Here is a 27,642-nt window from a genome sequence, read left to right as displayed (position 1 = left end):
AAATTGATAGGGAAATCTGAAGGTCTTTCAGACAGTTATTTATATTGTTACTTACCTGACCCAAAGATGTGCCTTATAAGTTATTAATAATTAGTTATATTGGGGTCTTTGAGCACTGTGCTAGATGCTGTACAAGCACATAGAAAGATGCAGTTTCTGTCATAAGTATTTTAATTAACTTACCTAAATTACAAGCTGTTTCAATATTAACACTTAAAAATACAGGCATCAAACTGTATACTTGTATCATTTTATCCAACAATGAAGCAGTGAAGAGGGCAGCTCAAGGAAGATTCTAAACAGTTTGGAGCACTTTGGGTTTTTGAGGTTTTTGGAATGATGCAAACAAGCATTTACAAGGATAGATTGCGACCATCACGTTGGACACAACAACATTTCCATGAATTGTCTGGAGCTGCTAGTCGCACATACAGTCCAATACTCTGCAAAAACAGCAGTTTGTGGCTTTGTGATACTGCCTAGCACACAGTGGTCACTAGAGCATTTCAAATCCTGCTCTTCAGTGGAGTCTCTCATTCTTCATCAGTTCACACACAGTTCAGTGGAGGTGGCTATGGTGGGGTCTGTCTGGAGGAACATGGGTCCTAAACTGTCTTACAGTTCAGAGAGAGGAAGTAATGGAGTTGGGGGTAAGGGAATGTCTGCCAGAGTGCACACTTTATTCTGAAATCCAGTAACCCTGTCTTCTTCCCAAAAAAAAAAAAAATATAACAACCCATCACAGAATAGCCTGGTGCTCAGGGCACTTATTTGGATGTGGGAGACCTCAGTTCAAATGCACTCTCTGCCTAAGTCAAAGTCCAGATGCTTAACCCTGGGTCACCTATATCCTAGCTGGGTGCCTTACCCACAAGCTATTTGCTATTCTGGCTTGGGGCTCTCGCTCTCTCAACACAACTGAGATGCTCCTAAACTCTAACTCTGTGTTCTTTGAAATTAATGGCTAAATTATAAACTTAATTTTGTCCTCTTTGGATACATATGCTACACTCAAAACAAGAAATTAAATACATGCTTATGGAACAGCCTTTTTAAAGCTCAGTGGAAAATTAGAACATAAGGAACAAATGGGTGAGAATGTGAGTATTCTGCAGTGACGGAAACAAATTTCTATGGGATTGTATTGTGCATTTTTCTTTGCTTTAGAGACAAGCAATACACAGATCTTCCGTAAAGTGTTCATAATAGCTTGTCTTTGCCCTACTCAGCTTTCAGCAATCAGATTCTCTGACTGCAGAAAAGAACCATTAAAGGTAAAAGTATTTCCTAAGGGAAGTCAACCTATAGAAACTGTGGGTTTTTACCAAACATGAGATTTTTATGGATGACCTACATATGTAGCTTGCTGTAATGTTTCCTTCCTCTTCCTCTGTTCACTCGATGGCCTTAGCACTTTGTTGGCTTGTCCAGCATTCTGTTGTTAACAGTTTACTAAAGTTACTGGTAGGCCACTTGTTTTGCCAGTCTCTAGAGTTGGGAGCCATGTCAAACACACAGAAGCCAGAGTCATCTTGGCCAGATGGTGTTTGATACAGATGGATAGTTGGTTGTCATGCAGATCTTCTAGTTGGTAACTTGTTGCTGCCATCTGACTCAAAGAATAATTTGTGCACACTGGCTGTCAAAAGCATCTTCTCTTCTGTCTGTTTTAGCTGTCATGTCTGTGCTCTGTACAGAAGTGTTGACAAGACATTGCTGTTGTACATTTTCAATTTGGTTTTCAGTGATTTTTCTGCTTTCTGAGATCTTGTATAGCTGCTGGAGTGTACTGCTCTGTGATCACTTTTTTTTTTTATGCTCTCATAGTGCAACAATTACTCAGCCTTTAGTCAGATTGTAGGTTTATTCTTACATGTTGTATGGACAAGTGCATCTTTTCAATACTAAGTATTTTTAACTTAGTGTGGCTTACTATATAGCTACAACACCAGTGAAGTAACTCATTTAAACACGCTAATATTGCCCCCACTCTTTCTATGCAGTAATGTGCATCGTAATTTCAGAAAAAAATCAAATCCTCCTCCTAAAACTTTCTTGTTGGAATTTCACAAGTTTTCTCCCATAACTTCAGCACTGTTAGTGTTGTACCATCAGGAATGGGCTAGTGGAATCGTGTGTGTGTGTATATAATATATATATATATATATATATATATATATATATATATTTTAATATTCCTGTTATTCAGCAACTGGAATGGTACCTGATTGTTGTTCAGTTAACTGGATGACTAATATTCATCTACCCTGGAGTAGCTCAGTGCTCTTCTAGGTTCTAACAGGGCAGGTCAAGCTAGGGGAGGAGATCAGGCAAAATTAGATGAAGGAACAACACTGATCAGCTATTCTTTTCTTTGCTAGTTGGGCCTTCTCCCCATCCCTCTTCCAGGAGTCTTGGAAGGCAAATGTAGCAAAGACATGCAGTGTGATGTATTAAATATAGACATGTATATTTATTCCTTTTTTATTTAGTTAAACAGCAAACAGGTATGGGGAGTGGAACTATAATATTGTTTCAAATTAAATTTGAAAAAAATAATATCTTTACTTAGACATGTAGATTTATTTCCTGAAAATTTAAATTGATAGTGTCCTTGTATAGATTATAACTGGGGTAACTAACCGACTCTGTGAAAGAATAAATAAATACCCAAATCCCAATTTTAAAACACAAATAATGTAATTTGTGGTTACGACTGAAAATTGCCTCTTGTATAAACGTTATCCTGACACTTACTACCATCACTGTTAAAACAAGATTGGTCTAAGTCTTCGTTATCTAGTAGTTTACCTCTTTCCAATCAGTACAGACTTAAAATTAGACCTGTCACAGGTGACAACTGTCGAGTTTCTGTGCACAAATTGTAGCCTCGGGCATCCCAAAAAGAAAGCTGATAAACTGTATCTGCTAAAACTGAAGCCCTTAATCAAAACAAAATAAGACTAATGCAAATTAAATTAAATTATTGTATTTTCAGACAGAAAGCTATACACAGCAAATATGTGAACAGCAGGAACAGATAGAGTTTCAAAAAAGTACGATTGCAAAACTTAAATCACAGTTGGCTCCTGTGAATGCCAACAGAGGTACGTACTCTAATTTGTGTGCTTTATATGTCTTTCCTTTTATCATATATTATACTGCAAAATAGTTTTGACTTCCTTTATTGCTTCAGATTCTACAATGTGTATCCACAAAAGGACTAAGGTAATGCTATACACCTCTACCCCGATATAACGCTGTCCTCTGGAGCCAAAAAATCTTACTGCGTTATAGGTGAAACCACGTTATATCGAACTTGCTTTGATCTGCTGGCATGCACAGCCCCATCCCACCGGAGCACTGCTTTACTGCGTTATATCCAAATTCGTGTTATGTCGGGTCACATTATATCAGGGTAGAGGTGTACTTAATGGAAATAAGACTATTTCTTGGAACAGAAAGTTAACATACTTTTGCATTTTCAAATTTTGTTTATAAAATGAAATCTTGGAAACCTTTTTGTTTTTTCTTAGAGAAGAAACAGTAAGGATTTTAAAAAAAATATACAGCTTGCTCACATTGAAGTCAATGGACTTCAGGTTAGTAGAGTTGTTAACTGTAGTAACAAATTATCTGCAAACGAGATTTATTTTTATGAATATTGATCACAATTGTTTGACTAATTTGTGTGAACAAGTTTTAGCCTATAGTTTGGTTGAGAACTGGGTAAATAGGTGTTTACTTTTTATGTTGTGTGGCTGGTCAGCTAAGTTACATGGCACTCTTCTGTTAAATTATTGTGTTAAGCTTTATAAACAGGAGTTTCTCTTTCTGTTCAGATTATCAGAGAATATTCTTAATTAACTGAATTGATTCTACACATGATAGAAATGAACTTTTCAAAATAGCCATTAAAACTCTTTCAGTAAAAGAACTCTTGTGAATATTTATTTATTCACACTAGTCTAACGCTTTTCCTTTTCACAAATGCCAGCAAAGCTGATGGCTTTATTTTCAAGTATGTGTTTATTGCTGGATTTGCCCATCTGTCTGAGTATTAGAGGGCAGAATTGGGCCTCTGTTGGATTAATACTAGGTCCAATAAAGGAAGCTAAAATAAACTTAATATGTATTTACAGTGATACTTGGCCCAGTGAAAATACCAAATTCATATGATGCTTTTTTTTTTTTTAATCTTAACGTGGTTAGGGGGTGAGAAATGCAGTGGTGCTCAGAGAGCTGTTTTTATTTTACAGGTAGCGCACATGGCCATGTTCTGGTGCCTGAAGATAGTGAAACATGGAGAAATGACACCTCCCCTAATCTAACTTTTGATCAGCTCCATGAAAAACTGAAACTAGCAATGCAAAGAGAGAAACTTTTAAAGGTACAGTAGCCTGATTGTACTTTTAAAGGTACATGATTATTATATTTATGCTTTTAGGTTCTAAATGGAGAAATGAACTTTCAGAGATGCCCAGAACTGCTCCCTTTCCAGGGTCTTATGGGCTTGATCCTCAGCTGATGTCAATTAGCATAGGTGCACCAAAGTTGTTTGAGCTGTGCTGATTTCCACCAGTTGAGGATAAGGCTCTGACTCTTCCCAGCTCTGTTGCTGTTTGGCAGCGTGGATCATGGGAATAATGTTGACTCAGAAAAAGAAGGGTGGGGAGACCCTGTCTGCTCATTTATTTCTTCACCTCACATATGTGACAGTTAAGAAGGGGCTCCCCTTTTCTGTAATGAGAATCTGTCACAATGCAGTTGTCAAGGTGGGGATGGAGACTTGGCAAGTCTGCACGGCAGCAAGTGATTGGGGTGAGAAGTGACTTTCTACCTAAACTGGCTGGATATGTTCCTTTCCCCCTATCTGCTGCTGGTTGAAGCCACACGAGGGTTTTCGTCATAGACCTACTGAGGTTGGCAGGGATGAGAATAGAGCAGCAGTGTTCAGGAGGGAGGAAGTGATTTACATGAGGCTCCCACACCCAGAGCAGACCTTGTGCACCAAGCTGATCCTTTCCCTGAACTGCTCGGCCTGCTGTGTTTTCTGGGGCTTGCACATCCCATAAGGCTGAATTGTCAGTCTGAGCATGACCCCACAGTGTTGTCTTAATAAACCTTGTAAAACCAAAAGCTCAGGCTAAAGAAGTTAATTTGGGGATTTGTTTGCTAAATCTGAGCTACGGACAAAGTGATCCTGCATTTCGGTGAACTAAGCACATTTTAATCAGACGTGTTAACTTGAAAATCATTTTATCAGATTAGTGACAGTTGCTAATTATCTTGTAGGAATCTAATTTGAGACTTTTTTTAAATAAGCATTTGCAGTTTATTGTTACTAAGGACATTTTGGAATGAAAGGAGGATACAAGAATCTCATTCTCATATGGTCTCCACTTCTGGGTTTGCACTTGTAACTCCACAATATAATTTCCTTTGTAGTTTTTTTGTATTTAATTAGAAAATGAGAGTATAATTTAGTTGAAGAGTTAACTCCTTGTCAAAACATCTTTGCAGGTCTTTCCATTTCTCTGTATTGAGTTTCATTATTATTATTATTATTATGTGTATTCCAGTAGAGCCTAGAGGTCCAGCCATGATTGGGGTCTCATTGTAATCTGTATTGTACAAACAAATATTAAGATACAGCCCCTACCTTGAGGAGCTTACAATCTATCTAAAGAAGACAGAAAAGGAGTGGGAGAAAGGAAGCTGAATTATCCCAATTTTACAGATAAGGACCTGAGACACAGATTGTCATGGGAAGTCTATGGCAGAGTTGGGAAATGAACTTTGATCTTCTGAATTCTAGGCCAGTGTCTTAACCACAAGACTGTCTGTCTTTGAGGCACAAACTACCTATTGGTGCCTGCTTCTAGACTATTCAGGTATCTCTCTGATTTACAAAATGTTGTGCATGAGTAAGAGGTGTATCAGTTGTAAATTTAATCACTTACTTAATATGGCTCTTTGGTATATATTGAACAAAATTGATCCTCCTAGTATTTCATTTGCCACCCTGCTCAATCTAAATTGGTTTCTCTTGTAAATGCTGTCTTCAGTAGAAGAGTCGGTTCTTTATCAACCCAAATATGGTAGTTTGCTTACAGTTTCAATTATTATTATTGGGGTGTGGGGAGGGCGGGAGGAAATGCTCCATCAAATTTTTTTGCCCCAAACCAGGTAGACTATATTCACAGCCATTGTCCTCTACCACATTCCTAGAAAAACTGTCTCATTCTCTAGCTGTATAAATTCAGTATGGGTAAATCCATGGTGGTGGGATTTTAAACTAAAATAGTGTTGTGTCCCCTCTTTCTGTCTCTGGTTAGTGTTTAGATTTACAGTGGTTCTGAAACCACGGGTCAGGACCCCAAAGTGCATCATAATCCTGTTTTAATGGGGTCACCAGGGCTGGCTTAGACTTGCTTGAGGCCAGGGCCAAAGCCCAAACCCGAAAGCTTCAGCCCTGGGCAGTGGGGCTCAGGTTACAGGCCCCATGCCTGGGGCTGAGCTCTTGAGCTTTGGCCCCCGGCCTGGGGAGGTGGGACTTGGTTTTGCCACCCCCTTTTCCCCGGGGTGATGGGGCTTAGGACCGTAGGAGGAGGACCAAAGCCTGACCCTGCCTATCCTAATTTTTGTTGTCAGAAGGAGGTCGCTGTGCAGTGAAGTTTGAGAACCCCTGGTTTAGAACATTCCCCAGTTGTGTAATTGCCTGGGTCTTCCCTAGAACTTCTCCTAAATATGCGAATTGTCTTCACTTGTGTCTACTGGAATCTTTGTGTTGGCTCAATGCTGCACCTACTGAAGTTGATGGGAATGTTGTCATTGACTTTAATGGGTACAGAATCAATCCCTAATTTCTAGCAGTTCAAAATGTTATTTGCTTAGATGTTCAGAGATAGACAGTTGCACCATCCATTTCAGTGGTTCTCAACCTTTCCAGACTACTGTATCCCTTTAAGAAGTCTGATTTGTCTCACCTACCTGCAAGGTAGCAAATACACCTCACTTAAAAGCTTACACAGTCAGACATACAAAAGTGTCACAGCACACTGTTATTAAAAAATTGCTTACTTTCTCATTTTTACTATATAGACTCATGGACTTCAGGGTCAGAAGGGACCATTATGATCGTCTAGTCTGACTTCCTGCACAATGCAGGCCACAGAGTCTCACCCACCCACTCCTGTAATAAACCCCTAACCTATGTCTGAGTTATTGAAGTCCTCAAATCGTGGCTTAAAAACTTCAAGGTGCAGAGAATCCTTCAGCAAGTGACCCGTGACCCACACTGCAGAGGAAGGCGAAAAAACCCCAGGGCCTCTGCCAATCTGCCCTGGAGGAAAATTCCTTCCCGACCCCAAATATGGCGATCAGCTAAACCATGAGCATGTGGGCAAGACTCACCAGACAGACACCAGGAAAGAATTCTCTATAGTAACTCAGATCCGACCCCATCTAAAATCCCATCACAAGCCATTTGGCATATTTACAGCTAATAGTCAAATATAAATTAATTGCCAAAATTAGGCTATCCCATCATACCATCCCCTCCATAAACTTATCAAGCGTAGTCTTGAAGCCAGATCTGTCTTTATAAAATAATAATTTATATAATTATAAAAAAATCAATTGGCATATAAATATTGTACTTGCATTTCAGTATATAGCATTTAGAGTAGTATAAACAAGTCATTATCTGTATGAAATTTTAATTTGTACTGAGTTTGCTAGTGCTTTTTATGTAGCCTGTTGTAAAACTAGTCCAATATCTGAATGAGTTAATGTACCCCTTGGAAGACCTCTGTGTACTCTTAGGGGTACATGTACCCCTGGTTGAGAACCACTGCTCTATTTCATCTGCATTCTGTTGACATTGTAACCCAAACACATTTCCCAGATTGGCATTCTTACACATTGATCAAGAGGGGTGACAGAATAATTCCTATACAGCCATACCTGAGAGTGCCCTTGGGACATATGAGCATTGCTCAACATATCCCTCTGGATCATCTTGCAGAGGAAAAACCATAGCCTTTCAAGAGAAACTTTGTCTTCTCTGCTGGAATCTGCAGGTGTCTGAGCTGTACCTCATAGTCACCCTTCTACCATTAAGTACTTAGTTCTTTTAGACCTAGCAACTAAAAATACATCATGCATATGATCTTCATACATCCCAAAAGGAGATTGACCAAATAGACTAGTGCAGTCTCTGTACCATACCCAGGCTCAAACTAGAATGAAATCATGGAAATCTGTGGACTCCTTTTTATCCAGAATTGTCTCACCACAGCCTTCTCAACAATCTTCCCTCAGAAAAGGAGATTAGAGAGGGTGATAACTGGCAAAATTGTGAGGACCCAGAGACAGTAAAGAACGACCAAAGGGGACTAAGAGTTATTTGTCAATGCTTCCCTTTAGGAGACGAAGGCGTCAACATCCCATTCCATTCTAGGAATGGTCTTGAATACTTCCCAGTTAGATCTTATCAACTAGGAAGAATGTGGGTCCAGTTTTCATGTCACCAACATCCCCACCATAGTCATGACCTTTGCAGGCAAAACTACATAAAATCTAAGCAAAGAAGACCTTGCATTTCTCTCCCCTAAACACAGCTCTCCCCACAAAAGTAAACAGTGCCGTATGAATCAGTGTAAATTTATCTGTGAAGCTTGAATACTTGACTCCACATTCAAGACAAAACACCCATATTTACCATGCTTTTCACACTCCTCCCAGAAATATTCCAGGACTTTAGATGCTATAGCAGAGGGGAAGAAATGCTGCTACATCTCGGCACAGACAGGGCATCAGATCTCAAAAATGATTTATGCTGCAATAAGTTACTTAGTGGCCTAGGTTCTGAGCTGTTCAGAGCATAAGCAGAGTGGTGAGGATTGTGCTATAAGTCACCTTCCTGTGCCCCGATCCTGGGGCTGAAATGCCCCCCCCCCCCATATAACTTAAAGCAGCCTGAGAGGCTACTCTAAGAAATGCTAGCTGGGCAGTCCTCTGGTGTGCTGTGTTCCAGCCCCTCCCACTCCATTATGCCTCCTCCATACCACCTACCTCTGAGATGAGGGAGCAGGTAATGGAAAGCTGATATGCTGGATTTATACCAGCTGCGGACCCTCCTGCACCTGCCTGTCTGAAACAGCTTTAAGCTTCCTTTGTGCACCACAGGAGTGATGAAAAGCAGAATTAGCCAGGTGACCTCTGAAGCTGAATGGGACACTTAGTGGTAAACTTATCAATAGTCAGACAAAAGATGGTTAATGTTCCGTAAGGCCGTTGATAGCCGTTTGTCAGCTGAACAGCATTCTTCCTTAGAGCCATCTGAAATTTTACCTGTTCCATTAGCTTCCTAGGACAGACCATTAAAATAGGTTGCCACACCCTTACATGAAAGAGATGTCATAATGGAGAGCTCCATGACACAGATGTAATTTCTATCCCTGCTGCCAATCCCAATACATAAGATTCAGAACATGGCCAGATACCACTAGACAGTCCCATAGCTGTCATGGGATTGAGATATAAGATATATGAAATATGAGTTCATAAACTAGCCTAGGAGAGTTGTCATATTGATGTTGAAGCCACTCAGACCCAGTTAGTCTTGGTGACTCTAGTTCTTAAAGGTTGAATTGTCACTGTTCTAGTGTCTGTAAGATATGGGAAAGGCAATATAATGACTTGGATGGATAACCAAATAGTCAGAGACCCAAAACGTATCTGTCACGACAGCGCAAAGTGATGCTGACTTTCATCAGTATGTGATGAATAGCTTCTTCACAACAACATAATGCTTGTTTTAGTACACAGACAGGCTGTTGTGCTGGTATGTAGTGACTCTCCCACTGAATTTCTCTTCTCTCTGCCTTCCTTGTGCCCCATTGCCTTTGTTCCCCTACCAGAGGAAGAGCATAGCGACTCCCACACTGCTTCAGGTGTTTGCCTTGTGTTTCGGGGGGCACTCCTGTAATCTGTGCTCCTCTTGCTTTGCCTGACTTTTGGCCAGAGCAAAAAGAGCACAATCCTATTTAGATTGCAAGAGCTGTGTGCAGGGACTGAAGGAGCCATGAGCTACGTGTTGTTGCACATTTGCCTGTTTCTAATGTATGTACTTGATACATTTCATGCTTAACCCTGCTTTGCAATTGTTACATTTTTATTAACGTTACTGTGTAATGTTTTTCAGACCTCCTTATGCTTTATAACCTTTACTCTTACAGCCCTTTCCTCACTCTTTAAGTACTTCAACCTTATCCAACTCCTGGCTCCACCATAACTTCCTTCAACTTCAGCACATTCAAACATGGTAAGAATACCTTAATCCAAAAACACCACCACCTCCATCTTGCATTCACACAATGGTCAGGAACCTGTGTATTAAACTTCAACAAAGTTCTTACTTGCTTCCCAACTCAGTAAATGTTTATCCCCTCCTAACCTGTGGGACAAATATTACCTTGACTACAGAAACTTATGCCTTCTTCTCATCTCACTTTTTTATGATTTCCTTTGCTTTCCCTAAGTCAAATTCAAATTTAGCTGTCATATTTTGAATAATCTCATACCCCTCTGGAAGTTGGGAACACATGACCTTTAGCCTAAAATCTTCAGACTTCCTGTCCATTTCAGAACTGAGTACAACAATCTCCTCCTGCCTAGTCTTCATGTCCCATCAAGACTAACCCTTCTCTTGCTGCATCTTTTCTCTTCATTCCATTCCTTGGACTCTAGACTTCTTTCTATTCCATGTAATGAGGTGTATAGATCCTAACCGGGACAAGGACAGAAAGGGGTTAATGGCCTGTCCTGGAAACAGGTACTGAAATCTGTCCCACAGCACCTGCCAGAAGCATCAAACCTGAAAGTAGGGTCCTCCAGCTGTAGGAAGTAATCAGGAAGGTAACAGCATATATAGGTGTAGGAGGATGGCTTTAGAAATGGGTTGTCCTGCCAATTGAGAGCATCAGGGGAACTGGGTTTGCTGCGACTTCAGCCAGCCAGTGAGATGAGGGGTTTCCCTGTGGTGGAGAGAACCCATTTTAAAGACTGTTTTGACCACTCAGTGAGTGGAGGAAGCTGATTGTTACTCCTTGAGAAAAGGGAAGGCCTACTATGGAGTAGGTAACTTGCGGGGCAGGGTGAGCTGACCTGGAGCACTGACTCTTGGTTAACTGGCTTAAATTGTGAAATTTAAATATAGAAACATCTTCTCTAAACTTCATCCCAGAATGCATCTATATTTTTGACTCTTACAGCAGCGTCTTTGGGGCTCTGCTAATGGGTTATCTGAATACACTCCCCTCCTTGTATCACCACACCTGGGGCTGGATCCTTCTCCACTGCCTCCATCTGCCGCCATCCAATATACACATTGTACTTCTAGTACATTGTATTTGCATGCACAAGCTTCATAAAACATTGGGGGGTGGAGGGGAAGGGGTGTTTTTTGTTTGTTGAACAGGGTATACCTTGGGCCTAATTCTCTGTTCGGTTACTTACATTTTATCCTGTTAGAGCCAGGTACCCGACTTAACATGGCTCATTCCTTGAGCATTCTTTATCTGTCTTCCCACTGACCTTGTTTTTAAACTAATTATTTTTCCAGATGGTGTGACTTGCATTTTGGCACATTATTTATCTTGACATTGCATGCGACTTTTCTAGCCCTGGGTCAAAGTCACAGTGTTTCTATTTAACCATTTTGATCAGTTAGATCAATACACTTATAAACATTTAATTTTAGTGGGAAAATAAGTCTTGGGAATGAAACACCTGAATTACTCTGTTATTTGAGTGACTTGCAAAGCAATTAGAAACGTGTTTCAGAGAGAGACTTTTGTACCCAATTTCAAAATTACAAGAGCAGAATATTTCTGGTGTATTTGGTTGCTTCTGGACAAATATAATAAAACGAATTTGAATCAAGTGAATGTCTCCTATTTGCATTGTGGCATTTTAAAAATACAGTTCAGTCATCCATATTCAAATAGTTCTCTTCCATAATTTGCCTTTTCTTATTTGACTGCCACAGTGCTTCCTGAATCCCTCCAAAAATAACTCCCCAAATTCCCTCTCTTACTCCCCCTTCTTAAATGTGTTTATACATGTAACTGGATAAATGGTCACTACTGCTTCTACTGTCCTCTTCAAACTTTCTAGAAATCCTCTGCTTCCATTAGTATAGAAACTTTGGCTATACACATTTTCCACAGCTTTCAAGGAAAGATGGCTTGTTAGCTGTTGTAACTGCGTCTCTGTGCCTCTAGCCATATATTTTTTTACTCAAAAATAATCCAAGGATTGCCTCCTTATTCATTTAAAAAAAAACCTAAGTTTTCCTTTGGTGACCTGCTAGATTTTCTCCTTATATAATTTCTGCAAAAGTCTGGTTGAATATTTGGGGGAGGGCCTACACTTAAAATGTCTAATTCCTTATCTTTTCAGTATTGCATGCACCTTGGGTCTTTGGAAATCTAAATCACCTAAGTGATAAAGAGCTATGTTTCTAACTGCTCCAGAAATTAACTCTGAAGACTTGTCACCTTCTTTAAAATTGCTATAACTTGATTTTAGCATGCTATGAAACTAATTAAATGTCACTGCACACAGTGTATATAAATGAAGTAAGACAATGTCTTCCACTTTTTTAAAACACTAAGGTGAACATCTGCTGGATTGGCTTTTATAAACTCAAAACAGCACACAATTGTTTTGAGTAATTGTCCATGATCAGACATATCTGTAGATAGCACTAAATGGTCTTTAATTATTTCAACACAAACATGTTAGTGAGTAGAAAAGACTCATTTCATTTAGGTTGCCAAGACTTAATTTAGTCTATCCCAGGCTGTTGCATAATGATATTCTTCCTATTCTGGAAATATTAACCAATTGTGCTATTTTTAGGAACAGTTGGAAACCGAGAGCATTAAATTGAAGGAAACTGAGGAAGAAAACGTTCTAAAGGAAAATAAACTTGTATCTATTATTTCTGTTAAAGAAGAAGAAATAAGATTTCTAAAAAACAGATTAAAAGAAAAAAGTGAAGCACAGGATTGCATACAGATGCCAATGTATGAAATGGAGGTAAGTAAATAAAATGAGACACCACACCTTTGCAAATAATTATGCTTATTTTAGATTTTGTTTATACAAATTATTCTGGTTAACAGATTTTAGATTACAACTGTATGTAAGTTGCTAAGAAAATTGTTAAAATATGTACAGTAACACTAGCTATAATGTTCCTTCAGTTAAGCCATAAAATACTTGAATCTTATTTTGTGCAACTTAACTATTCATCTTAGTTTTATTTTAAATTGTTATAAAATTAAATATAATATTGATGGGGGGAAAAAAGTAACATAGCTGTATTGTAGTGGGTCTTTACAATTCAGACTCAGATTGAAGCTAGGTATAATATTCAATCTTCCATTTTTATCCCACTCTTTTGGTCAGATTGGGTGTTTTACTTATCAGGAAAAACATCCAGGGTAGAGCAGTGGTTTTCAACCTGTGATCCACGGATCCCTGCTGGACTGAAGACTATGTCTAAGATTTCCAAAGGAGTCTGCACCTCCATTCACATTATTTTAGGGGTCCACAACTGAAAAAAGGTTGAAAACTACAGGGATAGCCTATATTTAGTGAAATTTACAGTCCATGTAATACGAGTCTAATCCACAAGGTGGTAGTCAAAGGTAACAACTTGTTTAAAAGCATGATAGAATACATATCAGCCTTTAATCTGCTTGTTGAAAGTTTTAGACAATTGATTTTTGGAACTAAAATACGTCAGTTCCTTAGAAATGAGCCTATGATCTGAAACGTGATTAAAACTGAATCATAATACAATACAACTTCGGTGCATTAACTTCCCTACCTATAAAGAGGAGGATAATGTTTACCCACATAAAGTCCTGTGAGAGTCTCAAATGAAAACCTCTGTATAAGGGCAAAATAGCGGAATTATCAAATTTGTACTAGAAGGGATTTTAAATCAGAATGAAGAATAAGATTTCTTGTACATGTGTTTTCTAAATGGCTTCTTGGGGTACAAGCAAGATCAGTTGGTTCTGCTGATGTTGAAGAATGTTGAGACATTTATTAGTCTACCTTTGTGTTAAATCCATGTAAATGTAAGAATTGAAATTAGTACTCCAAAACAAACTCCCTAATCCCATGTTTTACTTTAAGATTAAACATACGAAGATTGCTCCAGCTAGACAGGATTTATCTCCAGGGATCCCTGATATTTTAACTGTGCATGAAAGGTAAATAATTCTGCAGCATTTTTGTAAACAATTTTTAATGTTCACATTTGCTAAAAAGTAATAAGGCCAGCTGCTTCCCTCCCTTTTCATAATACAGAAAGAACAGAAAAGGGCCCAGAAGCCAGCGTAGGGAGGGGAGCAGAGCCAGTGTGGCATGTGGACACAGTTGGTGTTCAGTGGGTATTCAGGGATATATTAGGAGGAAGAAAAAACAGCCACTTGATGCAGCAGGGGTTTAAGCATCATAGGAAATAGCTATGGATGTTAATGCTGGTTATTGTATGAGCTTTAACTCCTTTTGGGGGAATGTGCAGCCATGTTGGAATAACTAGTGGCAGCACAGGACGACAGTGCTGCCAGGAGAGGGCTCAACAGATTGTACAAGGGACTAATCCTTCTATTTTAGGGTTCCAAATCTGAGTGTTCAGGGCCAGGTTTAGCTATGGAGCCTCTGCCCACAATGCAGAGGAGGCCTTGTGATCCCTGTATAATCAAGAGAAGGGCATCACAGAGGTGTATGACACTGAACCTCACTGTATTTAATGAGCGAGTATTGCCCTTCTGCATGTTTTATGGTGAAGGGGGTTGGCCAGAGCCTTAGTAGTATTCTCCTGTGAAAAGTGAAGACCTAAGCCAGGTTTTTACCAACCTTTGCTGAATGATTATTTAGAGGGAGATTCTTAAAGATGTCACATGAGGTGAAAAAAATGGGATTGTGGGGGGGGGGGTTTGTTTGCTACTTTTTTTTTTCCTAAAGCTTATCTGAAGTGCCTTTTTTAAAATTATTCCCCCTCTTCCCCACCCTCCACAAGTTTTTTTTACATTAAAATTCAGCTCTTGTATGCCCAGTTCTTCTTGCAAGGCTATGCGTGACTGGAGAACTTGCAGGATCGTGATATGGCATTGGAGAGAAGCAAGTGAAATCTGATTGAATAAAATATCAATGGTATCAGACTATTTAAAGCTTTTGAGTGGGGTTTTGGTGTGTTTAACTATTTAACAAACTGAAACACCTGAGAAACCTTTGGAACATATACTAAAACCACTCTCACCAGCTGTCCTCATTCTTCTGAGTGAGTTCCTAATCCACATCTCTGGGTCCTCCAAAGGATACCTCCAGCAAAATGAGGAAGGCAGTACTTAATAGACCAATCTGTTACAGGGTGAGTAAACTCACAGAAAGAAAAACCTTTTTATAAAAGCAACAACAAAACCCTGTGGCATAAAGGAGCAAAATAAGGCACGAGCCCTGTCTCTCTCCCCTACCCCACCCTAAATCTTCAGTTTACCTTTAACTAAAAGTCGTTTTTGCAAGATCTAAGAACTTATGCTTTATTAGTCTGTGTGGTCTAATGTGCCTCAAATCAAATATTTGTGATGCATAAGTAAGCAGAATAATGTAATGTACCATGTTTTTCAAGAAGCCAAAAACTGCACTTGTACGAAGAGCTATGTTTCCCATTCTTACTGTGATTTACTAAGTATTTGACAGCCATTTAGGAACCTGTTAAAGGTCCTTAGGGAAACAAAGCAAGAGGGGGGGGAAAAAGCTAGGATTTGGGTTGTGCAGAAGGAAATAGCAGCTGAGGCTATGTCTAAGCTACACAGCTTTTAGCGGTATGGCTGTGTCGCTACAGCCATACCGCTAAGTCACGCTGTGTAGCCGCTGTTTGTCAGGTCTCTTGCCAACAAAAAAACCCACCCCCAACAAGCAGCGTTTGCGTTGTCGGCAGGAGCAATGCGCTGTTCACAGTGGTGCTTGTCGCCGGCGAAACTTTTTGTCTTTTAAGGGTTTTCAAGGGAACAGCTGCTTTTGCATAGCATATTTCCTTTCCTGCATGGACTAAAGTCCACAGCAAAAATGAGAAATAATGTATATTCACAACAGCATTTGCTAATTTCTCTGGACTGGCCATCACATGAACACAGAAGCACTGTACTTGCCTAGGATATATTGGAAGGAACTCAGTGAAACATGAAAGGTCTGTGGCTCAGATTTCCTTTGAATCTCTGGCCTATAAAGGATTATTGCTCCATTCCATCATTTCCATGCAGGGGTCCTATGCATGTGATATATGACCAAACAGCTACATATTTCATCATGTTTGACTCCTTTCTTCCCTTCCATTTGCTTTTGCAAAGGAGAGTGTGTGTGTGTGTGCGCGCGCATGCCTTAAGTAGAAGACTACCAGAAAAATTTAGCTGTTAACACTATCTCTGGCTTACAGTTGTGGAGTATTTATTTATTTTTAATTCAAGGTCATGAAAGAGCTGAACTCACTGACACTGATTTAAAATATTGAACTTTTAGGGAAGATCTAGAGATGGTTTTCCAGGAGATGAAGGAAGAGTGTCATCGAATATGCACATTAGCAAGAAAGCAAACAGACCAACTCAGTAAACTTAACATAAAGAGAGAACCTGTAAATGGTAACATCTTACTTTAGCTCTTATTGTGATTCAACTGTTTGAAAGCTTTGCTTTATATTTGAAAATACTGTAAATTACACATACATTGAAAGTACTTCTACTGTTTACCATCTGCTTCTTTCAAGTCTGCTCGCATGGTGCTCTGCAGTTCACTAAGAAAATGCACCACGAGTTTTGGAATTGTATGAGGAACATTCCAAATTACATGGGTAAGAGGTAGTCACCATGTAACTGACTTTCAGGGTTCTTTTTTGTCCCTTGAAGTAGATCATTGGCTCTCACTCAGTCTGATGCCCCAGCATGCTCTAAGTGACAGCACTTTTTGTTTTTTATTCAGCTCTGTTTATAAAAATGCCCATTATGAATATTTCCAGCCTCACATTTGACACAGAAGGCTGCTGGATTGTGGAGCTGGCATGTGGAGAGGTAAAGGACTTTAAGACAAAGTGCCTTGTGCAGACTTGAAACACTTTTTTTTTAATTATATAGACTAAAAGTTCAACTCTCACCAAAATCAATGGAAAAACTGACTTCAGCAAGAACTGGACTAGGTCCTACGAGCCTGATCCTGCTAACACTTATACTGGACATAGTGCATAATACTAGAAGTAGTTTCATTAGCTTTTACATGCTAATAAGACAGCAGGATCAGGTCCTGATATGGTTTTATAGACCACTTTTCAAACCCTCACATCCCTGCAGATGTCTCCAGTACATATTGGCAAACTATATGTTACAACTTCACATGAAATAAGAGGTAGTGGTCCATTACTTCAAGTGATTAAAGGAGAAAAAAGAGTAGATGAAAGTTGATCTTTTATTATGTGCCAAATGTGCCCCTCTTATCTCTGATTTGTGGCACTCAGCAAGTTATTCCAAAGTTGATGTTTTGTCTTTTCTTGAGGCAAGTACAATGAAGTGCTTGTTGATCATGACTGTGATATTTATTAATAACACGACTTGTAGTCCTAATAAGATGTACACTGGGCTCCCTTAAAACTTGTATTCACTGTCTAACTGTTAAATGGTAACCATATTTGTGATAATTTCTCATAAATAACAATTGAAAAGATAAAATTTTAATAGTACCCACTTGTGGCTGTACTCAGCTGAATTCAATATGTACAAGTATCTACTTAGTTCAGCTAAACCTGGACATCAAATACTGAAAAGAAAATACTGAATGAGTCTAAAGTTATGCTCCCAAATCCATATTTTAATACATAAATAAGGGACCTGATATTAGAGTTCTGGGTATCTGTCCAGCTGCTTCCAGTTAATTAATAAGTGCCTGTAAAATTGATTTATGTGGTGTTTTTTGACACTACATTATTATTGTGTATTGTTTATTGTATTGTTTATTCTATACAAACAATACTATGTCCTTTTTTCGCATGAAAAGATTCTCTGCCTCATTCAGGAAGAGACAAGGTGGGTGAGGTAATATCTTTTATTGGACCAACTTCTGTTGGTGAGAGAGACAAGCTTTTGACTACACTGAGCTCTTCCCCAGACCTGAAGAAGAGCTCTGAAAAGCAGAAGTTGGCCCAATAAAAAGATATTACCTCACCCACCTTCTGTCTCTCATATCCTGGGACCAACATGACTACAACTAGTTTAGAAGGGGCAAATTCACCATGAGATTGGTGTGATTTCAGGAGGACTTTGCATACATGAAATGTATAGTAAAACTATTCCCCAATTTGATTAGAAGTAATATGTAGATTGCATTTGGAGAACTACAAATAATATTGAGAGCTCTCAAACACAGAGGAAGACAATCCCTACTGTGAAGGTCTATTCACTTCAAATGCTTTAGGACTACAGTACCTAGCACACTGTTGGCACTCCATAAAACAATATCTTGAGTTGCAGCTTCTATTTGTGCCAGAACACTTCAGTAAATGTACATGTGTGTGTGTTGAAAATATGGGGCAAATAAGTTTTAACAAAACCTAAGAGGGATAGAATTGTTAGAATAAGTTAATCAAGCTCTGTTATTTCACATTCTGGTTTTTTGCACTGGGGCTATCGTTCTTGAATGGGGGGAGCATCCCTCAAATTATTGGCTTCAGGAAAATACTCTTTAAAAAAAATCAAGAAAAATAATTGAGCCACACATTTGTGCTTTAACCATTACTTTGAACTATTATTTCCATAGATGGCGTCTGACAGTTTCCTTTCCCCCCCTTTTTTACAGAAATTCCATTTTCCATGCCTATTCAGTGTACTGATAAAACTGATGAACAAGCAGAAGAACTTTTAAAACCTCGGGTTAAAACAGATATAAATAGAGGTGTATCATGCATAACATCTATCACACCAAGAGGAGTGGGCCAAGATGAGGAAGACAACTCTGTAGAATCACTTTCTAAATTTAGTGTCAAGTTTCCACCTACAGACAATGACTCTACTTTCTTACAGAGCACTCCAGATAAACCAACAGTTTCTTGTACTGCAATAGCTGAAAATATGCTTCCAGATCATCATTTTTACATGGACCAGGAAGACCATACTATGAACCTGAGTAAATTGGAATGTAACACATTAGAAACTCATGGAGTTGACCACATAACCTCAGCTATGCAAAACCTAACTCCACTTGACAAAACAAAACCCCCAAGCCATACAGCCATGCTCAAACAGAATACGCAGGACAAAACACCATATTTGAAAACAGCAGACATTGGTACCAAACTTGTACATCCGTACACAAATCAAGATGATACTGAAATAAATTTTCCCACTTCAGAGGCCATTGGGAGGGCTATCAGAGGACCTCAGCAGGTATCTTTATATTGATATTGTATATTTTAAAGATTAATATTTCATTTAAACAGGTGCTATGCAAAGGTCTTTCAGGCAGGAATGAAACCTATATGAATCACACCATTTTTATGGTGAACATTTGATTTTATGTAGATCTGCTTTCTGACACTGAATTTGCATACATTAACTACATTTTCAGTGAAATAATGGAGGAATTTAAATTAGATTTAAGAATATAGATGCTTGCACAAATTTCACTTCAGGAAGATATTAAGTAACTGTTTCTGTATCCATTGCAAAAGTGATTTTAATCACAACTATCCAAAAATTATCTTTACCCAAGTATTTATTCCATAGAATCAAATATAATGTGCATCACTATACTTCTTAAACATGTACAACTGAACATGTGGGCATATGTGCTCTTTTTAAAAATACCAGATAATTCAGTGTACTTCCTTCCGGGGGGGGAGGGGGGGAAATCTATCTTAGATCTAATAAAGGACAAACACAGAATAACTTAAAAAGGGATACAATATTTTAGAAGTACTTGTAGAATAGGAAAATATGTATTTCCACAAATAGTCATAAATGGAAACCTAAAGAAATACAGGTAAATGTATATCTACTTTTTAAGTAGACACTTGGTTTGATTTTCAGAGGTGTGAACATTCAGAACTCCAGCTGAAGTCAGCATGAGCTGTAGATGCTCAGTATCTCTGAAAATAAGGCCCTTTAGCCAAATTCAGCAAAACAATGGGGCCAGGATGTTATCCAAAGGCTGATTCAGCAGAGCACTCAATGGGACTTATGCACATAATTGAAGTCAATGGCAAAACTTCCATTGACTTTAATAGGGCCAGGATTTCACATTTTTGTCTTTGTCATTGGAGGGAGCATTATCCAAAGGCTAGAGCAGATACTGATATTTAGAATTTTTGTATTTTCTTCTCAGCTCCTCCAGTTACTCCCTTAGACTTTTTGGGCAAATTGCTTTAACCGCTCTGTGACTCAACTTTGCCTTTAAAATAAGGAAAAGAGGAGCTGTGAGGCTAAAATAACATTTACCTTGCATCTGAGGATCTCTAGAGCTAGAGATAGATTATTATTAAAACTGACCCAGCCTAGTTCTACTGTCTACCTTAGTATTAAATTTAATGTTCTGACCATTTTTGGCAGAGAATCTGAGATTTGTAGTCTGCTTTACATAATTTTATTTTTTAAAAATTACCATAGATTCATTGTTATATTTTAGATATATTGTTTGTGCTATGGTGATTTTAATTTTATCCCGAATTATTAAGTACATGCTCTTTTTATTGTGCTTTATTTTCCTCCAAATTCTCAATTATAGTTATGACTGAGAAAGAAATTAAACAACTTCTTTTATTACAAGTAGAATTCCTGTGGATCTATGAAGCATCCATTCTATTACTTGTTACTTTTTTTCCTTTTTCTCCATTATCTCTCCTGCTTGTTCTTTTACTAGCCAGTCTGTGAATTCATTTTTCAATAGATGGCACCCTGCATTGTATATTACAGCAAGTGAAACAGCTGGTATGTGATTACAAGTTGATAGGGAAGTATGCAGCTTTAAGAAGTGCAGGAGAGTTGGTGGACAAGAGCATAGGGTTAGATAATTGATATTTGTACAAAATAAGGAAATGACTTTAGTTTGAGGGTATCATTTTAGAATGTGAATGACCAGTACTACAGCTCTATGGGGAGATTTTAATATTGAATGTTACATTTCAAAAGAGAACTGGCAATAGAAAATAGTTTCAATATTTAAGTCATATCAATGTAGCAAAATAGAACATAAGGACAGTGATTAAAATGATGCATCTTATCCAGAAGTTTATTTGACAGAAGCCAATATTACTTTAGGATCCATTAAATAAACATCCGTGTATATTTACATAATATACATCACCTTTATTTAACTGCTTCCAAAATGTTTGTGTGTGTTTTGGTTTTGGATGAATTGAATTGATCAGTTGTCTTTTTACTGATTATAGGGTCAAAGACTTGCTCTTAGCCGAGTTCAAGTGCTGAAGTATCATCCAGTTAGATGAATACAACTCCTTTACGCTGCATTCACATTGGTAAAACTTGGACATGTAATTCTCTCCACTGGGTGTAGCTGCAGCAGTTGTGCTCTAGTTTAGACAGTGCCCAGAGCTCTTTTACCACCTTGTCATATAGGGACTAGTAATAAACATCCAAGCCCTGTCGATACTTATTCCCTTTGGTTACCCATTCCCACACCCCAGCTATAGCTGCTACTGGTGGAGCTCCAACAGTGGTGAATTACAGGATGGATTTTTTTTCCTAGTGTAGACTAGGACTTTGTCATATTTACTACATACGTTAACTTATAAGATGGAACAACCCCTTAAAATACAATATATTTGGTGGCAATGAACCTTTGGAGCTGCTGCTCTCAGTTTATGTGGTAAATTTAGCTCTTTCCTGCTTTGTGGATATTAAATGGAAAACTCAGTGCTGTTTCCTTAGGATACAGGGCTGCACAGAGATTTTTTTGGAGACCTGGGACAAAATCTGAAACAGTCGTCCCCTTCCCCCCCCCCCAAAAAAAGAGGGGGTGCAAAAACACTGAGGGGAGGCTGCAGGGGTTGGGTGTGGAGAGTGAGCCTTCCCCACACTTACTGCATGGCAGTGGCTCCTGTCCTGTGGGGCTGGGCCAAGCTACCCACTCTAGGCATTGTGAGCTGCTACACAGGGTCACAGTGCCAAACCTGAATGGCACTGCAGCCCCATGCACCTGGTCACAATGCCACTCAGTTTAGGGGCTCCCTGCAAACAGCCCCTTTTCCTTTCCTCTCCTCTCTTCCCTTTTCTCCATCTGGGTGGCCATGTTAGGATATAGTACCTCTTTGAAAACAATGTGATTGAAACATGTAGCATATTAAAATAAACATGCATCTTATTGGACCTAAGACTTTACTGATTTATAGTTAACTGTACATATGTGCACAAATTTACAACTTTAAGGTCTGATTCTGAAAATATTAATTATTGATGCAGTGCTTTATTTAGTGGAACTGCCAACCCTAGTGTGGCCACAATTCAGAAAACCATTTAAAATGCATAACTTTAAGCACATGAATAGTCCATTGACTGTAATGGGACTACTGTTGCTTCAAGATAGTTAAACAGATGCTTAAGGTCCCAATTCAGCACAATACTTAAGCATCTCCTTAAATCTGTCCCTATTCAGGGAAGCACATACTTAAATACCACAGACTTCTTGGGGACTTAAGTGTTTTGAGGGATTGGTACCTAAGTCTAGTAGTTACAGTTTGTAAGATTAGAACCTTACTTTGTCGCCAGTATATTTCAGCAAATTTTACAAGAACCTTTTTGGTCTCTTTTTAAATATCGGGCCTCTTTATATGGTTTTTAAAAATGCCAGTTTATTCAAGGTGGCTGCAAGTCAGTAACCACAAACACTTCTGTACGTGTGTTTAAAAGTATGTTCGTGTCTAGACAGATTTCATATACAATTTACATCAACTGCCCACTATCTACAATCAGTAGATTGTATTGCAGAGGGAAGTGATGTAATTACACTTAATTACTAATGAACAACAGCCCCCTGAAATGCTAAACATTGTTTCAGAAGGGAATTAACTCCTAAAAGAAACTGCATCTGGTTTAGAAATAAGAGTTAACCACTGTGAAAGCCAGGTTGGTAGAACAGTTTGTTGCCACTTGGAGGATTAAGCACCTGCTTTTTAGCCTGGCAAAGTTTGGGAACATGAGAATTGAAGCTCTTTTAAGGGGATGGACAGCAAGAGACTTAACTTCAAGGGAAACTGCTTGCCTTTCTACTGCCAAAATACTCTTTCCCTTCTGTGCATATGTGAGGTTATAGTGAAAAGGTCTGCTGAAAAAAGACTGTAGAGTTCTCTCCTGTGCTTTGTCCCCTCCTGCTACTTACTTGCTGCCATTCAGTTTGAGTGCACTTTGGCTTATAACTTGATGCCAAGTAGGAAGAAGAAGCAGAAACTCAAACACCTCAGGCCACACACAGTCTTTGTGATGAAGAAATCAGGATTGCAAAGGAAGGTTAAGGATTAATTTAATTACTGTAATATTAGCAACAGATAATACAGAGGTAAAATTATAAGATTGCTTTCTGATTAAATTGAAAACTAGATATGTACCAATAGGGGGAATGTAAAATAAAATGCCTCGTTAGTCTTGTATAGGAAACCTATGCTGTACTCTAATGTAAAATGTATATTGCTTATTTTCTAAAAAGGGCAATATTATCTGTGCAAGAATGTTTATACAGTATCTCAGTACAGAGTCTACAAATGCCAATATTTTTCTACAGTGAAATATTTGAGGAGTCCATAAAAAGCTTTAGTATTTATTACACTGACATTGTTGACAAAGGAAGCGTCAGTTGATTATCATGAGTGTTGTAAAATCTGATTTATATTCTTGTATTTGATGGTGTTTGCAGATGTAAATGTATAAAAGTTTGGTTTCCTTCTGATTCTTTTACTTTGCTAAAATGTTAAGTCTTTTCTTGATTTTGATGTAATGAGAACCCGAAATGCCATTTTTGTTGTTGATATATCAAGTATATACATACCAGCATTTGTTGTGCACTAGTTAGAGTAACTTTTATATTTAGAACTGTATTCATTTTAAGCACAAGTAATAACTTTTTTTTGCCTTTTTCAGCTCTTCTGGAAGCCAAATCAAACTCAAGATAATAACGTACTGGCACAGGGTTATACAGACTCAGAACTGAAGCAGTCTGGAATATGTGAATTCTGTCAAAAAGTTTTCCCACCATCTACTACATCCAGGGGGGATTTTCTCAGGCATCTTAATTCACACTTTTTTAAAGAACAATCAATGTATCCAGAAGAAAGCTGAATAAGACTTTGTAGAGATACTGGGTTGCAATTTTGTGTATATTTCATTTTTAATTCAAGTATGTATGTTAATTTCAGAATTAAGACTATGTTCATAATGATGAACTTAACTGAAACACAGTTTCAGTAACATGTTAAATGTAAATTTTAAAAATTTGAAATTTGTAATTTTACACATTTAAATTACCCAGTAGAAAACTGTAATGCAGTTTCACTTCAGTATGTCGTATTGCAATATGAGCTTTGGGCCTGATCCTACAAACCTTTTCTTACACAAGTTATCTTCACCTGAGTAGTCCCACAATAATTGACTACTTGTGTGAGGTAAGGACTACTTGCATGAGTAAATGTTTGCAGAACTGGGCCTTTAATTTGAGGAGATAAAGTGTGAGCAATCCTATCAATTTTCCTCAGTAGCCTATGGCCTGATCCTACTCCCATTGTAGTAAATAGGAGCAGGAACAGGCCCTAAGAACATTTGAAGGGCTAGGGAGGAATCTCCAATTTTGACTTAAGACAGGTTCAGTGTTGTATTTATATTGTAGATAAGGTTCTTGTAAAATCACTAGAGCAGCCAAGTAATAGGTATGTCATACTTAAGATACATTTATGTCTTGTTTCTTACATCATTGGCAGAGATCAGTGTAATCAACAGTAAAACTATTTTAGTAAACAGATTTGTCTCACACTCTAGCTAAAATGAAGATTGCAATGGTATGTATCTTTGGCAGAGGTACACTATTAAATTGTTAATGTATATTGTTAGCATTCATAACTCATGGAAAATACTTATTCCTCTATGGGAGCTGATATGTGCTTTTACATAGAGAGAAGATTAGATGAACTAGGTTACATTTCCCCTAAAGCTAAAAGTTCAAAAGATAATTTAGCATTTCTTGTGGTTCTCTACCGGATGTTACTCAAAGGTTAGGGATTTTTTTTTTTTAAACTGAACACAAGTCTTCAGACCAAAATACATGTCTCTCTTAAACTAGAAAACATTCTTAAACTACAATTTAAATTTTGATGGCTGTGTGTATTTTATGAATGCTAGATCAGCTAACTTGCATTTTGTTTTTAAACAGTTGATGTGCAATGATCTCTCCCAGGAGAGCCTTCTGCACTTTGACTGGACAGTTCCAGTCCAGACCTAAGTCGTTATTAGCATTAATATATTTTCTGAAGCTACAGGTAAGCATGGGCTAACTTCTCTCTGTTCAAAGATTTATTGGGTGATGGTAACCATTTTACAAAGCTAAAGGGAAATATAAATCTTGCATCATTTTTAGAAGTGGATTTTTAAGTCAACTGGAGAATACTCCTACACTAAACATTTTTCTACAACTGTTTACTGTAGTTTTAAGTGCCTGCTGTGTATGTGACTAGCTGTTGGCTGATAATGTATTGTAATAAAGTGCAGGGTACAGTGCTTGTCTGTTAATGTGACCTGGAGAGTGCGTTTGTTACTATAATAGCGTTAAAACTCCTTTTCCTACATAGCTCCGTGGGTGGAAAGGTCTGAGGCAAGCATGTCTTTGGGCGCAATGGGGTGTGTGAAGTCCCCCTCCTCGCTATCGCTGGGAGGTGAGCGCTGCTGAGGGTGGTACTTAGTGTGTTTGGGGGAGGGGGATAGGGAATCGCACTCCAAAAGAGCCTGACCCACAACGGCCTTGTCCTCTGACCCGTGAAAAGCAAGACCCGCAGCTCACATTGGCAAGAGCTGAGCAAACCGCGATTTACCTTTTTAATCCCTGCCACCTTTTTTGCGCGTGCCTGCGCTTTTCCCCTCCAGCTCACCTGCTCCGAGCCGAAGGGTGTCCGCTCAGGGGCTAGAGCTCTCCTCTTTGCACAACAAGGGTGGCAGACCTAGAAATGCCCCCTCCCTTCCCCGGGAGCGGGGCGGGGGGGAGGAAAGAAGCCAAAGATGGGGAGTTCAAACCCACGGTGCCCAGCGGCCTGACGCCGAAGAGAGTCTGTGCATTTCAAACACTCCTGCCTGGTTAGCGCCTGAGAGGGCGTCACGTCCAGGGCAGTTAGCTGTGCCCGGACCACAGCAAGGGGCTGCAAGAATCTATTTAAAACCCCGCCCCCCCAAAGCACCTCCTGGCCAGCTGTGAGCCGCTTGGAGCAGTGGGTGGTGAGGGCGCCGCTCTCATAGAGGAGGAGGGGGCTGTGCTGCGGCTCCCGGACATCTGCTTTACTACGCTCATCACCAGAGCAGGTTCAGTTACAGCGATTTCTCCCTCCCCCCACAGCTTAACGCAGCAGCGGAGGCTGAGTCCGCATGGGAAGTGCATTAAGAACCCATCACGGGTGGGAGGAAGGAAGCAGAATTAGGGCAGGAACAGCAGGTTCGTGCCAAGGTATTCGGCTGCTTTCTTCCCTCTCTCTACTCCCTCCCATCCTCTCCCCTCTTCTCTCGGGCTAGTGGCGTTGGCCGAGTCCCCGCCAGCCCTGGCGCTGCAGAGGTTTACAAGCCTCTACTGCTGCCTCCCTTGCAGTCCTCTGTCCCCAGTGAGGGCAGTAGGTGGCAACGAACGCACATGTTCAGAGCCAGCAGCCACGGACGATCTTAGTGGATCTGACACCCACCCCACCCCCCGCGGCAGTGTGTTTCCTCTGCCTATGCCGAGAGGTCTCCCCTGGGGGTAGCGTTGGTGTAGGGGGTGGCTCATCCTAATGCCTGGTGCTGGCGGCCCGGTAGCACACATGTAGCTCCTCTGGCTGGCTGCTACCTCGACAGCTGCGTGTAGCTCCAATAATTCGCCTGTCATGTCAGTGCTCGTTAGAGGAGAGGAAAACACTCCTGTGACAGATCCTACGAGTCCTCCTCTGTGTGATTGCTACGCGAGAGTCAGGGCATTAATTGAGGTCTCTTACCTCTCTGGAATCAGTCCCCTCTGCTGTACTCCAGTGGGAGCTATCCCCCCACCCCATGGATCTATGTCAGCTCATTCGAGGAGTCTCAGATGAAGCTAAACTCTTTTCCCCCCTCCCAGCAGCAGAGAATCTCCAAATGGCCATTGGACTTTTAAACTCCTCTCCCCATACCCCAAGGGTAACTAAACTGCGGCAATGCAATCCCCCCCTCCCTAAAGTGAGCCGGTGTGGCACTCCAAGTACCCCCCCACACACACACACACACACTACGGTGAATTGAGAGGCGGCTGGGGGGAAGCTATTCCCTCAGTAGAAAAGGGCACTGGAGGCTCAAACGAAGCTATTCCTCT

The 27,642-nt window shown here is 39.5% G+C and overlaps 1 protein-coding gene and 1 long non-coding RNA gene across 5 annotated transcripts in view; one reads left to right on the top strand and one right to left on the bottom strand.

Annotated features, from left to right (window-relative positions):
- TANK (TRAF family member associated NFKB activator) overlaps nt 1–25,853 on the top strand; it is a 41,738-nt gene extending 15,885 nt beyond the window's left edge. For 2 of the 4 annotated variants that reach the window (XM_039495197.1, XM_039495198.1), the window contains exons 3-9: nt 2,999–3,107; nt 4,260–4,390; nt 12,931–13,110; nt 14,221–14,297; nt 16,609–16,727; nt 18,928–19,514; nt 24,216–24,413. In XM_039495197.1, coding sequence (XP_039351131.1) covers nt 2,999–3,107; nt 4,260–4,390; nt 12,931–13,110; nt 14,221–14,297; nt 16,609–16,727; nt 18,928–19,514; nt 24,216–24,413 — 1,401 coding nt within the window. Of the gene's footprint in view, nt 1–2,998; nt 3,108–4,259; nt 4,391–12,930; nt 13,111–14,220; nt 14,298–16,608; nt 16,728–16,852; nt 16,937–18,927; nt 19,515–24,215 lie in introns of all 4 variants that reach the window. The other 2 variants (XM_039495199.1, XM_039495196.1) reach the window with 2 other exon arrangements.
- LOC120374851 lies at nt 313–26,452 on the bottom strand. The gene is made up of 3 exons (XR_005586285.1): nt 26,356–26,452; nt 10,883–11,042; nt 313–614 (listed from the first exon to the last, which is right to left on the bottom strand). It is a non-coding gene; the product is annotated as an uncharacterized LOC120374851 (long non-coding RNA).
- Nucleotides 26,453–27,642: the final 1,190 nt, after the last annotated feature.

The sequence above is a fragment of the Mauremys reevesii genome, linkage group 11 (genome assembly GCF_016161935.1).
Source record: "Mauremys reevesii isolate NIE-2019 linkage group 11, ASM1616193v1, whole genome shotgun sequence".
Taxonomy (NCBI): domain Eukaryota; kingdom Metazoa; phylum Chordata; order Testudines; family Geoemydidae; genus Mauremys; species Mauremys reevesii.
The sequence above is the reverse complement of the archived record's forward strand: the minus strand, read 5'-3'. Positions and strand labels throughout refer to the sequence as shown.